Raw genomic sequence first — 16,288 nt, forward strand, 5'->3', positions numbered from 1 at the left:
CGATCCTTTTACTCTTGCCTGGTTGGCTTCCTTTTTCACTGCTCAGGTGCTATTCCAAACCTCAAGTCATTGCTCTTCCCAAGTTTTCCACCATGTTTCCTCAATCAACAGATGACCTAACTTTCTACTGCAGGAAAAATCAGTGTTCAACTTCCCTCCTTTCCACTTCTTTTTTTTTTAAATAAAGATTTTATTTATTTGACAGGGAGAGAGAGAGAGAGTGCACACCCACAAACAGGCAGAGCGGCAGGCCCCACGTGGGGCTCTATCCCAGGACCCTGGGATCATGACCTGAGCTTAAGGTGGATGCTTGACCGACTGAGCCACCCAGGTGCCCCCCTCCTTTCCACTTCGGATGGTCATCTATACCTTCACCCTCCCTACCTCTGTCCCAGAGATAATGTAGTCTATCAATTATCCCTATTCAATACTAGTTTTTTATTTTAAGTTCTTTATTATAAAGCCTGTATACATTATTACAAGACAAATACTCTTCCTGAAAGTCATATTCCAAGTTGAAGAAACAGGCATTGGAATGTTAGGGAAAGAAAGGTGCTGATTGGCTACAGAAAAGAGCACATCAGAATAGCAAATGTTCTTCTCCGTATAATCATTTGCAAGCAAGGACACAAAGGAAGGTGAGTTGGCATGCTGTGTGCTCACTAAGTGTTTTAAAATTCTAACATTATTCTGCCAACCAAATGTCAAGACTGAAATTTAAAGAGGCCATGCTTTAGTATCAATGCCATTTTTGTTCTCTATTATTTGCTATCACCTATATCTACAGTCTAAAAAACTAATTATAATAATTATTTTTTAAAGATTTTATTTATTTATTTGTCAGAGAGAGAGAGAGCACAAGCAGGGGGAGTGGCAGGCAGAGGGAGAAGCAGGCTCCCTGCTGAGCAAGGAGCCCAATGCAAGACTCGATCCCAGGACCCTGGGATCGTGACCTGAGCTGAAGGCAGACACTTAACCGACTGAGCCATCCAGGCATCCCAAAACTAATTATAATTAGTCCACTTAGTTCCTTCTTTTAACTGTGTGGAGATTGCTCACCCTCGTTCAATCCAAACTTTTCATGGGAACTCCCAGGACAACCAATGTGAATTACATTGTGCTTCAGCTGATATGGTTGTTCTAATTTAATGTCATGTTACACTAGCTATCATACATAACTTACAAGTGACACATACTTGCTTTAGAAAAAGTATTTGTTGAGACTGCCTAAAGAGAAGTTTTGTTATAGGAGATATGTATCAGATCCAACCAGGGGCAGATCCAGGGTGTTTTGGGGACCCTGAAGTGTATATAATTTGGGGAATTCTCTCTTTCTAAATAAGAATACAAAATTGTGGATATAAAATGAGGTACGTGGCCTTTGAGAGAGGTCTGTAAAGATGAAGTGCTCTGAAGTTTAAGCTTTGTTAGCCTCATATAAATGAGCTTTTTTGTATTTTGTATTACTTAGGGCATTAAACCCAAACCAACCAAAAACACACTAAAAAGTGACCACCTGACATGAGACAGGATCTCATTAAATATTAGATTTAATTCTCATTCCAATCTTTTTATTTCCCATTCTCATTTTTACAAAAGTGGGACCTAAGGCTCAAAGAATTTGGTAACTTGCTCACAGTCAGCTCCCTTCTCACATTGAAGGCAAGATTCAAACCAAGATCTGACAAACTAAATCTTGTGTTATTTCCACTACAATAGTCGGCCTTTAAGGTTTCCCAAAACAGGAAGAGGTTAAGTGTCTTTAGAGGATGCCCTTAGAAGATGCCTAGAAATGCCCAGTTAATACTTGAAATTGACATGACTTAATTCACATTTGAGGGCCTCACTAAAAACACTGCCCTAAAACTGTTTTTAAAGGGCATGAAGAAACAAATGTGTAACTCTTTGAGTTATTTTCTGCTCACTAAGTTACAGAGGTGAAGAAAGAAGATCTTAGGGTCTAGGAGAAATGTGGTTCTAGCAAGGAGAGAAAAATGGGGGCAGAATCAGAATCTGGAGGTAGGTGTATAATTACAGCTTCTCAGGAAAAAGCCTGGCTGTGGAAGGACATACTTGATAGTATGGATTTTTCACAAATTATATTCTCTTGCTATGTGCCCAATATTATTCTTCCTTGCCACTGTAATATATCAAGTTTTAAAGACAGGAATAATGACAATTGGCTCATTACTCAATATTATACCCATTCCTTATATTTGCCAGTTTGGCCTCTATTTTTCAAAAATGTCTCTTAGAGGTTTTCTCTCCTTCTCCTAAGACCCTCAGAACGTAGATGCTTTGTATTTATCTTTTCCTTACAGAATCTGGCACTGTGCCCTACAGGTAGTAGACATTTCATGTAGGTTAATTGCCATGGAAGATGGTGTTCATGAGTTAATTTTGACCAGCCACCATTTTCTAGGAATTCCATAATATAGATACGTTCTGATTCTATCCCATTCAAAGACTCCAGAATAAAATATTGGGCATTGGTTAAAGCTAAGGAAGAATTGATCAGATGTATCTAATAGTATTTTCATTCATCAAGCTATCATTGATGTTGAAGATACTTAAAAGACCTGTTGATTCTGTGGTCTTAGGGCCATTGTGACTCAAGCTGTAGCTAAAATCAGTCCAATGCAACAGGGGTTTCAAGAACAGCAACAGAAAAATGATGACTTAACTGAATGGAACAAGAAGGCACATACTTCCAAGAAGATCTCTCTATCCTTAGAGTAGAAAATTCCCTTCAAGATGACAAGTGGTTCAAACCCTTCAGGATCTTACTTGCCCTCAAAAACAAGGTGAGTCATGGACAGAAGATGCCAAATGGTAACTATCCAGAGGGAAGAGGAGGGTCTCTATTATTAACTTAGGCTAAAGGCAAATATTATTTTTCCCACAGATGTTCTAAAATAGATGACAACTACTTGAAGGAATTGAATGAGGACTTAAAGCTAAGGAAGCAGGAACTGCTAGAGATGCTAAAACCTCTTGAAGATAAGAACAATCTCTTATTCCAGAAGTTGATGTCTAACTTAGAGGAAAAGCAAAGAAGGTAAAGGCTCTCTACTCAGGGTTTCCTAGAGGGGAAAAGGCTGGAGAACTTTAATCCAGAGGATTAACAATGATTATTTACATTTTTAAAAAGATTTAGACATTTAGCTATAATAGATAAAGAATTTGTAACCACAAAATCAGTGGCAAGTAATCCTTTGTTTTATTTTAGTAAAATTAAAAATGATTCAGCCCTCATATCAAGGGGCTACAGTTACTACTCTTCTTCCTTAAGATGCCCACCTAAGAAACAGAAAAGAGCCTTTAGTATTTCAGTCTATCATGGTTACACTGATAGCTCCTTATTCATTTTTGTGGAATCACTTTAGGATAGATGACTCTCTTCTTCTCATGCCAAGCAGTGAAAGAGAAAAAATCTTCTGGGCCTAGGAGTCCTCTGGATTTAGGGTCTGGCTTCTCTAAATATACTAGGCATATAAAATCTCAACTCTTATCTAGGGCATTCACTGTTCTTGAGACCCACCAACTCTGTTTCGTTTCTAGTCTCAGATAATCTCACCTTAATGGGTCTACCTTCATTCTCTACCCTTACTGTAACCATCTCAGGGAGCTCAGACTTTTGGAGAACAAAAGCCAGGCAAAAAGTTGTGGTCAAGCACCAGCTGCTTACAATGCAGAAAGAAACTTCTCTTAGGGTAAGAGAACACAAAGTTTGCTTCTCTGCTTATAATTAAGGAGGAAAAAGTATAATAAACATAAACTTAAGTTAATGCCTTTAAAGAATAAAGTAAGTCTTTTACTTACTTGGTATTGATTCAGATTTTATTAGAAACTTCTTAATGTGTTGGATTGTATGTTGGGAACTACCATAAGGATATAAGGGGTTTCCCCAACTAACTCAAATGTCTTTTTTTATAAAGAAGCAATATAAACAGAGATGAGGTAGGGCATAATTCTGGAGTTTATGCTGAAGACAACAGATTCTTTGACCTCCTTCTTCACAGGGGCAAAATCATCCTTTCTACTTCAAAAGCCATACACCAAAACATTTTTCTGAAAGGGTGAAGAAGAGCCTCACTGGCTGCCAGAGACTAAGTTTTGAGCATTACTGAACACAAAATTCATTATAAAGGACATAGCTGAGGCAAATGTTGATTGGGGATAAAATCATCCTATAGAGAACTTCTATGTCCAGAAGGAATTCTAAAACTCCTGTGATTTTAGCACCCATCTCATTCCCATGGTGATGTACTTTCTGACTGCTTACAGAATAGTAATATTACTCTTTAGGAAGTATTATGTTTTGTGATGTCTTTCTCTTCCTTCCAGTTTGCAGATCATGAGGCAGATCATGGCAAGGAAGGGGAATGAAGAATCCTCAGTCATGGAGCTCATTAAGGAAGCAGAAGAGATGAAGCAGAATCTGGTAAGAGGCTGGTGGACACTCCAAGGAATGGCCTCCTGTAGAAGGCTCAATTCAATTGCTATCATCAAATGTGGAAGGAAAGACAGAGAGCTCATCTCTAGCATCTAAGGCTCCAATACTCATATCTCCTTGATCTAGAAAGGAATCAGATGAAATGTTGGGCAGGCTCAGAACTAACTAGCAAAAATTCTATTTCTTTGACTTTTAAAAACTTTTCATCTAGGGGTTAGTAATACAAGCATATTAACCCTTCATATTTCATAAAGAATAGACAATACCAAAGTAAAATAAAAGAAATAGTTTGCTCTGGGAGACTCATAAGATTTCTAAAAACCAACAAGGTGAAGGATCTTAAAAATTAGAAATTAGTGGTCTGCACCCCAGAGAAATTGCAGTATGATCAGAATATCTTAAGTGTTGTGTGAAGAACTCATTTCTGTTGATATCATATTACAATTACCATAATTATAGTTATTATTCAAAATTGTTATTATTTTTGTACTATCATCATCATCAAGCTCATCTCTCATGTTCCTGGATTTTGGGCTAGACTTATTTATTGCCTTCCTCTATGGTTTGCTATATACCTGCATCCCCACCCCTTTCCCCTCATTACTTAATAATTTCTTCCAACTTCACTTTAATGACTGGACAAACACGTTTCTGTTTGTTTGGTTTTTTCCCTCTCCAACAGGAAAGGAAAAACAAGATGCTTCGGAAGGAAATGGAGATGCTATGGAACAAGGTGTGCCTCTAAGGATCTCTTGATAGTATTATCTTACAGACCCTAATGAAAAGAACTTCCCTTTCCTCTTGTCCCCATTCTCATTTGTCATGTCCCTGCTTCCACCCATGCCTCATTCCAATCCATTCTTTGCACAGCAGCCAAAGTGGTATTTTTGAAACAATCAAATCATGTCACTTTCCTTATGGAAACCATTTATAGCTGCTCCTTATTGTGGCAAAATATGGCTGTTGCCTACCTCTCTCCTCTCAAAGAAGTCCTCTCCTTACTTTCTATGCAACCACCACACTGGCCTCCTTGTGGATTCTCAAACATGCCAAGACCTTTCCTATCTCAAGGCTTTTGCTCTTGTTTTATCCCTGGCCTGTAATACTATTTTCTTTTGGTTGGCTCATTCTCATCCTTCAGGTCTCTGCTTAAATGTCACCTCCTCAGGGAGGCCCTCCTTGTTTACTCCATCTAAAATAGGGCACCCCCTCTTACTTTCTATTATAGAACCCTGTTCATATCCTCCATAGCACTCTTTATAATTAAGCTTATTATTTTTACTTTATTATTATTATTATTTTACTTGTTTCTTGTCTCCCTGACCCCCTCTGGAATACAACCTCCTCCAGTTTCTTGATTGCTTTGTTCATCTCTGAATCCCTAGCATGTGGCACAATGCTTGGAACATAGTAGACAATCAATAAATGTAAGTTGAAAGAATGAATGTATGAATATATAATTCTAATTCTCCTATGATTTTGCAACGATCACTTCATTGTTTAAAACACAATAATAGGGCCTTTTGCTGGGAAACCATGTGGGGGGTGGAAATTCCGTTGTGGACTAAGTCCTTGAGATCCATGTGCTTTTTCACAGACTATAAAACTAGAAGAACAGATTGTGTCTTGCGATATAAACAGTGTGTGGTGTGATCTCTGTTTTTTTCATCTGACCTTTCCACAAATAATCAGGATAGCATCAAGCCCTGCATCTTGACCTGAGATCTAGTCCTACTTCTCAGAGGCAGCTACAAATCAGTTCTATGAATTGTCAGTTTTAGTTCTTGAGGTTTTGAGTCCTTGTGATAAGAAATATGCCAGCACAAATCCTCTATCAAAATCCAGCTTCTCCAAAGCTCCCAAAGGATTTTTTATAAGCGATGTCCACATTTATTAGCGATGTCCACATTTATTAGCTAGTGACTGGCTTTCCCTACTCATAATTTTAGACAGTGAGAAATGGAAAGAGAACGGTATGCCCAGTGGTTAAGAACATAGGCTTCCGAGTCTACAAGATCTCATTCAAATTCTTCTAAACAAATGACTTAGCCTCTCCAAATCTCTTTTCTCATTTATGAAATGGAAATAAAAATAGTCCTATGAGGGTTAATTGAGAAAGTTTATAATGCAGTAAAGTATTGTAAATAAGTAATGTGTAAGTAGCTTACAGTAGTGATGGCATATAATAAGTGTACGTTAATAGGTTTTATTATTATAAGGTATACTCAAGACCAAATGGAAGGGCTTGTTCCATTCTGAACCCCATTTGGTAGTACACTTTTCATGTTGAACCCTGACAGGTTGCTGACTGGCAGAAACCAAAAGCTTTGACTTATGTTGGTTTTCCACTTCCCTCACTAATTCCCACTAATTTAAAGCTTTGCCAAAATGTCTCTCTACAGACATTCGACACAGAAGAACTTGGTGGTCAACAAAAAGCACCGCAGATAAAAAACAAAGCAGACTTGCAGGATGGGAAGGCAAGTGGACTATAGAGCACTTAGAATTTCAAGTTGTTGGGCGCCTGGGTGGCTCAGTCGGTTGAGCGACTGCCTTCAGCTCAGGTCATGATCCCAGGGTCCTGGGATCGAGTCCCACATCGGGCTCCCTGCTCTGCGGGGAGCCTGCTTCCCCCCCTCCCACTCCCCCTGCTTGTGTTCCCTCTCTCGCTGTGTCTTTCTCTGTCAAATAAATAAATAAAATCTTAAAAAAAAAAAAGAATTTCAAGTTGTTGATGCCACATTGCTGGAAACAGCCTGTTGACAATCAGGGCTAATTTGGGTAGGCAGATAGTTAGGATTTGGCCTTTAGGTTATGTTGGATTTACTGACCGCTGAGACATTGCATTTCTTTTCTGGGACCTTCTATTCCTTTAGCTCTCTTCTTTTATCTCAGGTTCCCAAAACCCCCTCATCACCTAGGAAGACCAAAAATGAACTGGAGACATCATGTGCAGAGAAAGTGAAGGAGAAAAGGAAGGTAGTGTGATCTTTCTGAATGGTAGTAGCTTTTAGAGCTGATAGATTAAAATTTTTTTTTTAAAGATTTTATTTATTTATTCATGAGAGACAGAGAGAGAGAGAGAGAGAGGCAGAGGGAGAAGCAGGCTCCCAAGGAGCAGGGAGCCTGATGTGGGACTCGATCCCAGGACCCTGGGATCATGACCTGAGCCGAAGGCAGACGCTTAACCATCTGAGCCACCCAGGCGCCCAGATTAAAATTTTTAATGTAGCAGTAATCTGTCTAAATTACAGTGTGCTTCTGAACTGATACAAATTTTATAGGAAATCTGGTTCCCTTGGGATATTATATTTGAGTTAGAGTGACACTGCAAATTTCTGGGACATCACGTTAGCGGGGGCAAAGTAGGAGAAACTATACCAACAATGACAACTCAACAGTAACTATGTGATGTCAAAATAATAGCTAATTTGTTTTTGAACATTTATTTGAAAGTATTACGCTTGTATCTAATCTTCCCACAACAAACTTTTTCAGAGAAAATGCTTCTATTAATTTAGCCTTTAGTATTTGGAGCGATGGATTATACAGGTGAGGCCCTACTAAAAGGATTAAAGAGTTGAAACCAATTTATTAGTGAATCTATGACACTGTGCTTTTGCTATAAAGTCTTTGCAGGATATTGAGAACACTGATTTCTGATCTCAATTTACTTTGTCACCCAGAGGCTCTTTCTTCCACCAGGAAAAGCAACCGAGGAAAATGGAATGGGTCAGGTACCAGGAACAAGCCAACATCCTTCAGGTACTAAGATCTTCCAAAGTTGAACATGGGATGCAGTTTCATTCAGACAATGTAAAGTTTTTTAGTTTTGTAATATTCATCCCAATTCCCTCATCTGTATTCTGCTAAAAGAAAATGTTTCATGGGGAGATAGCTGCAGAGACCTGTCTCCAGCTTCACATTGAATAACTTAAATACATTTTCCCCCCTATAGTCTTGGTTTTGTTCTATTTGAAATGGGGGGGTGGGGAATCACAAATACTTTCTGCCCAGCTTTAAAGACTGAATGGGATGATTTTAAACTTCTGAGTAAAAAGGATCAGGTTACAAGTGCTTTAGAGAAGCCTGTACTGTATGAGTAGTTGTGAAAATGTTGTCTTGTAGAATGACTTTAATGGCAAAGTGATTGAGCTGAGAATTGAAGCCTTGAAGAACTACCAGAAGGCCAATGACCTGAAATTATCCCTGTACTTACAGCAGAATTTGGAAACAAAGCAAGCATATTTTAATCTTCCTGGGTCCTGAGGTAGGTGGAGTATCATAGGTACACAGTTTGAGGTTTTATTTTATTTTACAGTGAAAATTCCATTACTTATGAGGTGATCAACACAATGCCTGGCACACCATAAGTTACATGTTAGTAGTGATCTAATAAATTTTATCACTATCATTATTATTACTCAGAAGCTCTTGTAAAATAAGGATTCCTCTGGAGGAAATGAAATTTTCTTTTGTAAAGACTAAGTTACATATTATGTACTTAGTATACGTAGTTGGTACAAAGTTGACCCCTGAAAAAATACTAGTTTCCTCCCCACTTGCACCCCTTTCCTAGGAATTATTGTGGTTTGATCTCATGAATCTTGTTGGAATAGACTCTACTTCAGAACAGAAAGCCAAAGAGATAGACTTCTGACAATGGTTGTGAGTTTCACCAATCCAGATATTCCTCTGAGATTTTCAGCATTTGCCCCCAAAGAATTTATGGCATCATTAGAGGAAATTGTATAGTTTACCATAAAAAAATAAAGGAATGGCTTCTGAGGGGCAGAAGAAAGAGTTCTTAAATTTTCAGGGATCTATGAATCTGAAATCTATATTTTAAAGAAAACACATTCAATGAGAAATCATGGTTAGGGGATGACAATATTTTATCAGTAACAGTATCAGTATGTATATCTCTCATTTCTTTTTTTTTAGATTTTATTTTAATTTATTCATTTGAGAGAGAGAGCTCCAGAGCTTGAGAGAGCAAGAATAGAGAGGAGGGGGAGAAGCAGATTCCCTGCTGAGCAGGGAGCACAATGCAGGGCTCCATCCCAGAATCCTGGGATCATGACCTGAGCCGAAGGCAGACGCTTAATCAACTGAGCCACCCAGGTGCCCCTGTATATCTCTAATTTCTTCTCAATCTTATTCCATAAAGGGCTTGAACAGCAGATAAAATCACACACAGCACATAAGATTAAATAAATAGATGAGTAAATCAAGCCAAAGGAAAAATAAGTTGAAGCCAGGTAAATACATGAAAATGTATAATGAAAGTACTATATAGTTGGTAGAAGCAGGCTTCAAACTTGGTTCTGGATTTCCCAGAAAAAGAAACATAGATTTATGGTGTCCACAAAATAATAATAAATCAATTGCTCAAGAATATAGCTTTTACTAGTACTGAGACCAGAGAGAAATTTCTCCTCCATGGAGACAGGACATTCTATATGTGTTATAGTAGCTAATGTTCTCAATAATATTTCTAAAATGAATTCAGAATCTAAATTTTCTAGGTTGTTTCTTATCTTTTTGTTGGCACAATCTAATAAAAAAATATTAATTTGAAAAATTTAAAAAGCAATGGGTCAGTTCAAGATGATTTGGTCCAGGTACATAGCACTGTCAGTCTAACTTGATTCATATATAAAATTTACAAAATCTAGAAGGCTGGATCGACCATCCATCCTTTAGCCAGTGTTCTACTTATATTTTTTCTTTTTTTTTTTTTAAGATTTTATTTTTAAGTAATCTCTACACTCATTGTGGGGCTTGAACTTACGACCCCAAGATCAAGAGTCACATGCTCTATAGACTGAGCCAGCCAGGCAGCCCCCCCGCCCACACACTCATATTTTTTCTTTTAACTGTTGTTTTGATTTGAATTGGACAGCAGAAAGCTTGAGATTTGCTTCTCAAGCAAGAACCTAGAATACAACCAGAAGCAATAATAAGTCATTAAGGAATAAATTAAAAAGCTGGAGGAGAGGAGGGTACAAGGAGGACAGATCCTTGTTTTACTTTGTTTAAAATTAGCTGAAGGTCATCTCAAGGGATCTTAGAGTAAGGAGTTAAAAATCTTTTAGCTCCAGATTCAAATCAAGCCAAGATTAGTAAATAGTGAAGGGTTCCATTCGATTCAGTCACCTTAGGGCATTTCTTTTTTCCCAGTACACTGGATCTTTGAAATTTGGACTAGGACAACCCACACATCAGTACTCTCTTTTCTCTTCTCTCCTCTTATGCTCTGGAGAGTTAAGTGATAGGGCACTAAATTTCTAGTTACCACCAATGCAAGTAGCCGCAGGCATGTGTGACCCACGGTCCCGTGCTTTACTGATTGTGCATTCACTGAACACTGATTACAGGTCAGTTTCATTTTCTAACACACACATATACAAAATCTTTGGGTTTGTTTGCGCCTAAGTGGATCTGAGTCCTAGATTTTGGTTATCTTGACCTATTTGTTTGATTATTGAAAAGAAAACAAAAGAAGCATTAGTTTTCTTCATAGAGGAATTTTTAAAGTAATTATGTTAAGATACCATTACCAACAGTGATATGATAGGGAGGCGGTTTAGTGGTGCTCATGTTTCCCAATTTCTGTGTCACTTGGTCTGTTGTTTTCAATATATTCTGTTTAGATTGACTTCTTTAATTTCTTAAATGCATCCCTGGAAAATAAAATTAATATTACTGTTTTCAATGAAAAACCAATATAGCTTTCCATAATCGAAAGTAAACTTAATGAGGATACTGAAAAACAAAATTTTAATGTTCTAACCAGATGCTAAAGCCTGAGGTCTGTTTTATCTTTATTAGGAAGTGAGATTAGCAAGATGTAGAGAGTTTTAAGGAAAACCAGCAACAAACTGAAACTTTCTCCTTGAGGCCATCAAATTTGAAGAATTGGAGAGGGAGTAATTGTTTCACTGTGATTTATAGTGTTTAATGCTGTGTTCTAGCACCTCCTAAATTTATCTCGGTTGCCACTCAAAATCATCTTGCCATCAAATTTTTTGAAACAGTATTTTAATGGCAAAAGCACTGCATTTAGAGTCAGGTATATGAGTTGCAGGCCTTATTCTGAAGCTAAACAGTTAAATAACCTGGGCAAGTCATTTAGTTTCAGTTTTTTTCTTTGCCTAAAACAAAACATACTATAGAGCATGTTGAAAGCATGTGGTTTTGTGTAATGCTCACAATGACTCTGTGGAGTAGGTATCATAAAACAAGAAACTAGTTCAGAGAAGCCAGGCTTCTGATTCTGTATCTAAAGCTCACCTTCTAGAATGTGCAGAAAATGGCAGTGTTGAAGTATGGGATGTCTCATGACTCTTCCACCTCTAAAGGCTATGATTTAAATCCAAACTTATCCCTGTTTAATGTATAATACTCCCAACGAAGACTCATACTCCCTAAGGGTAATTTGGTCAGTAATAAAACAGTTCAAAATGGGTTGACAGTTTGTAATTCTACATTTATCCCAGTAGGTGGCACCAATCACATCCAGGCTTCTAGTCTACAAATAGTGGTAATTCAGGAACCCTGATATACTGTGGGAGAGATTGGTCTTCTATTACCCTTAGGACAAAATGTGCTACATTTATATATCAGATGAAAAAAAATTATTGATGTTTTCTGCCGTGATCTGTTGCACTGAGGTGTATTACTGGAAGCCTTGGTTAGACCTTACTAAACTCAGTATTCTGCTGTACAATCCTTACCTGTTTTTCTACTCCTTGAACTACAGTTCCCTCCATTCCAAAAACACCCACTGTCCACTTCCTTCACAATCCCTAATACTGTTTCTTTCCACCACAGATAAATCAGGTAATCGGGACACTGAATTATAAAATGAGTTGAACAATTATACAAGGTGGTGATTTTTTGAAGTTTAAGTACTTAATAATGTTCCTAGATACGGTTCATTTTTCTCCAGTCTCAAAAGAATTGAATTTCACAAACCTGTCTTAAAGGGTGAAATGTAGTTTTGGACATACCTCCCCGCAAATCCGGGTACAGGTCCTTCTGTTCTGCACATTTCCAAGTAAAGGAAAGGTTTCTCCCACTGCTCTTTGCCAAGAATCCTTCCTCCCGCATCACCTGTCGGGTGTGCTGGTTGGCTGTGTTGCAGTAGTGTGAACTATTTGATTGGCAAAACACAATCCTGTGTTAATATTAGTTTGTTACACTTTAAGCAATCCCTACTTGCAAATTCTCTTGAGCCCCTGGTTATAGCATTACCATTGTCAGTCTAATCTGTTTGGCATACTGCCTCACCTAGTCTTATAGAAGAGAAAAACATTTTACACCGAGTGTGTGCCTTCTGGGGACGGGTCACATTTGAAGGTGTAAATTTACACTGTAAAATTACAATTTGACCCAGGCTGTGTAACAGCCCTTCCCTGGCTTCTGTAGGGTCAAGAGAACAGTTCGTGGCCTTTGGCATCCACCTATCTTAAAGAGTACAGGCAAGAAGTAATCTTTAAATTCAGCTGAATTTCCCATCATGCCTGCTGGTAGTTTAAAGAAGTTTATCTTCGGTAATAACGTAACTGTCGATAAGACATTTGATTCTGACACTTCGTTTTTCTCCTCCCCTCCCCCTCCCCCCACCAAACTCATCCTCTTGGCATTTTTTTGAGCTCTTTTGAGAAGAAGCTGAAGGTTGGATGTGATTATTTTGCTACACTTATAAATTCAGATGAAAGCCCAGTGAAGTGGGAAATGAATATTCTTGAGACCTTATTTATTCTCTAACTCCCTCCTTTCCCAAAGCAAGTCATTCTTCCTGGCTTTAACCTTTACTTCACTTTAGTATGACTCTTTCTGATGGCTGGGATATACTTCAGTAGGTGCTGCTGAAAGGAAAATAGTAGTGTTAAGTTAAAAGGCTGAAAGGCAGGGGTGGAAACCCACAGTTAACTTGAATCTGGGTCCTTGATAAATAGTAATGCTCTCAAATACAGGCTTTTTAAAGCTTTGAGGCAACCTGAACTTTTTGAATGTCAAAATTAGGTTTATGGTTTGTAGTGCTATGTAATAGTTACTATAGTAACTAATAGTAGGTTATGAAGTTAATTTCTAAACTAAGTAGTTTTTTTACTTCCTATAAAACCCCACAGAGGGATGTCTGGGTGGCTCAGATGGTTAAGCGTCTGTCTTCGGCTCAGGTCTTGATCCCAGGGTCCTGGGATCAAGCCCCGCATTGGGCTCCCTGCTCTGCAGGGAGCCTGCTTCTCCCTCTGCCTGCCACTCCCCATGCTTGTGCTCTCTCTCTGAGACAAATAAGTAAAATCTTTAGAAAAATAAAAAATAAAACCCCACAGAAGCCCAGGGGGAGAATAAAATTCTTCTTTCCTAAATATAAATTCTGAAGGTTGAAAAAAATAAACTGTACCTTTATTAATATTATGATTATTTCAATGAGTGACAATAGCTTCCAAAGTTTTTTGTATTACACGCTTAGGAAATTTGGCAGGATTGTTAGGATTGGGTTGTCATATTTAGCAAATAGAAAGAGGATGCTCAGTTAAATTTGAATTGCGGATAGTTAACTTTTTAGTATAAGTATGTCTTAAACCTTTCATGGGACATACTTATACAAAAAATTATTTGGTTTTTATTGAAATCCAAATTTAACTGGGTATCCTGGCAATCCTGACCTAGGACAAACTCCCTACAGAGCCTGTTTTGCACCCTCCAATTCTTCCTTCTCCCCCTTTTTATTGGCCCCCTTCTCCTTCTCTATCTCAGCCTATGCCTGTCATTCTCTTTGCCTCCTCTTTTTTGTCCCCACACCCACCTTTATCTTTTTTTTTTTGTTCTCCACTATCCACAGTTGGCCATTTTTATGGAATATGTATCTGGGTTATCTGAGGATATATATATATATATATATGATTTATCATCCCATTTCTTCATTTAAAAGTTGTATTAAATGTACAGTTTGTAGGTTCTCAAAGAAAATTGTTTCTACTTGCATATAATCCTCAAATGATTTTCTTCTGCCTGTGAGACATGAGCCCTTAGCCGAAAAAGGTTTGCCATTCCAACTTTAAAAATACTGCTTGAAAAAAAAAAAATACTGCTTGAAGTTATCTTCTAAAACAACAGTTAGAAAATCCACATTAATGCTAATACCAGAGTCATTCCTACAATGATGCAAGGATATGGTATGCAATGTGTGATGAATGTTAGTAGCTTTGCAACTCAAAATTAAACCAGGTTTTGTTTTGTTTTGTTTTTTCCCTCAAAGAAAGCTCCCATTTTCCTAATGTTTCCCACCAGGTACTATAAGTACTATAACTACAGGCGGAACAACTACCAGCAAAAATGAATCTAATGTGGTAAGAATTACTTTCATTTTCAAAATTATTTTAAAGGCTTGCATAGGTAGTGGGTATAGATTTTTGGAATTTTTAAATTTATTTAAAGATTTATTTATTTCAGAGAAAGGCGGGGAAGGGCAGAAGGAGAGGGAGAGAGAGAGAATCCTAAACAGACTCCTCACTGAGTGTGGAACCCTACATGGGGCTAGATCCCATGACCTGAGATCATGACCTGATCCAAAATCAAAAGTCAGCTGCTCAACTAACTGAGCCACCCAGGTGCCCCTGGATTTATTTTACTTTATTTATTTATTTGAGAAAGAGAGAGAGAGAGAGAGAGCATGAGCAGGGGGGAGAGGCAGAGGGAGAGGGAGAAGCAGGCTTCCCACTGAGCAAGGAGCCCAATTCGGGACTCCATCTCAGGACCCTGGGATCATGACCTGAGCCAAAGGCAGATGCTTTTGACTGAGCCGCCCAGGCACCTCTGGAATTTATTTTTTAATACATTCTAATTTAATATTTTTAGGGGATTTGCAGAGTGAGTGCCAGGGCACTTGATGTTTTAGCTGTTTTTTTTTTCCTCCTCTATGTTGTAGAGAATTCTTGAATCAAAGACCTACGCAGAACAACAAGGAACTAAAGGAAGTCACTTTGATGATGTAGGAGGGATGCTCTTGTTTCTGAGGTCACTGCCAGATGAAGCTCTGAAGGATTAGAAGGCTTTTACTCCATTTGCTTTGGCCAGATTTAAAGTCTAGGCACAGCCATTTGTGTTAATTAAAATCTCCCAAACCTTTGCTTTAGTGCTGTTTACCATGTCCCCACCAAATTGGGTTTAAATGCAGGTTAGATGCTTGACCTTAAGTATGTCAGGAATTTCATCATTTAAGGATTGGAAAACAGTCTCTGATTATTTTGATAGCTCTTGATTTTGAAATGACTAGATTCAAACCACATTGTGTATTGTTAACAAGTCCATAAAAGGCTGTTCCCCTCCACCTTTGAAATGTTTCATTCTGGGCAGATCCATCACTAGCATATAAGCAAAAGTAGGTACAAAATAAGGAAAATTATAAGCTATACAGTTCTCTTACTCTCTCACCTACCTTGTCCACCTGCCCTGATGATTCTGTCTCCTACTTATCTTTTCCTTGAATACCTTCTACCTTCCTATCTTCAACCTACAACTGTTTTAGTTCAGGCCATCTTTCCTGCCTAGATTACCACAGCCTCTTAATTGGTTTTCCCACTTCTAGTCCCTCTAACCCTACCTTCCACACCACCTAAAGAGGTGCTTTTCTAAAAGAGAAATGAGATCATGTCTCTTTCCTCCTGGTTTTCCATTGACTTTAGTATAAAGTCCAAACTCCTTCACAGACCATAATGATCTGCCTCCTGCCTATGTCCCCAGTCTCCTCTTTCACTGTATCTCCCTTTGCTCAGGTATACAACATTGAGCTCAACAGACCTATTTACAATTCCCCTG

The 16,288-nt window shown here is 38.2% G+C and overlaps 1 protein-coding gene across 1 annotated transcript; it reads left to right on the forward strand.

The window, feature by feature from the left end:
• The first annotated feature begins 2,754 nt into the window (after window positions 1–2,754).
• Window positions 2,755–15,518, forward strand: CCDC196 (coiled-coil domain containing 196). Its single transcript, XM_045901993.2, is given in 10 exon segments — window positions 2,755–2,804; window positions 2,906–3,058; window positions 4,348–4,444; window positions 5,139–5,189; window positions 6,859–6,936; window positions 7,352–7,435; window positions 8,162–8,221; window positions 8,585–8,726; window positions 14,762–14,820; window positions 15,399–15,518. Coding segments are annotated over 10 exon segments (894 nt in total).
• The last annotated feature ends 770 nt before the right edge of the window (window positions 15,519–16,288 follow it).

The sequence above is a fragment of the Mirounga angustirostris genome, unplaced genomic scaffold (assembly GCF_029215605.1).
Source record: "Mirounga angustirostris isolate CCGP_5_RB_7025 unplaced genomic scaffold, mMirAng1.0.hap1 SCAF_9, whole genome shotgun sequence".
Taxonomy (NCBI): domain Eukaryota; kingdom Metazoa; phylum Chordata; class Mammalia; order Carnivora; family Phocidae; genus Mirounga; species Mirounga angustirostris.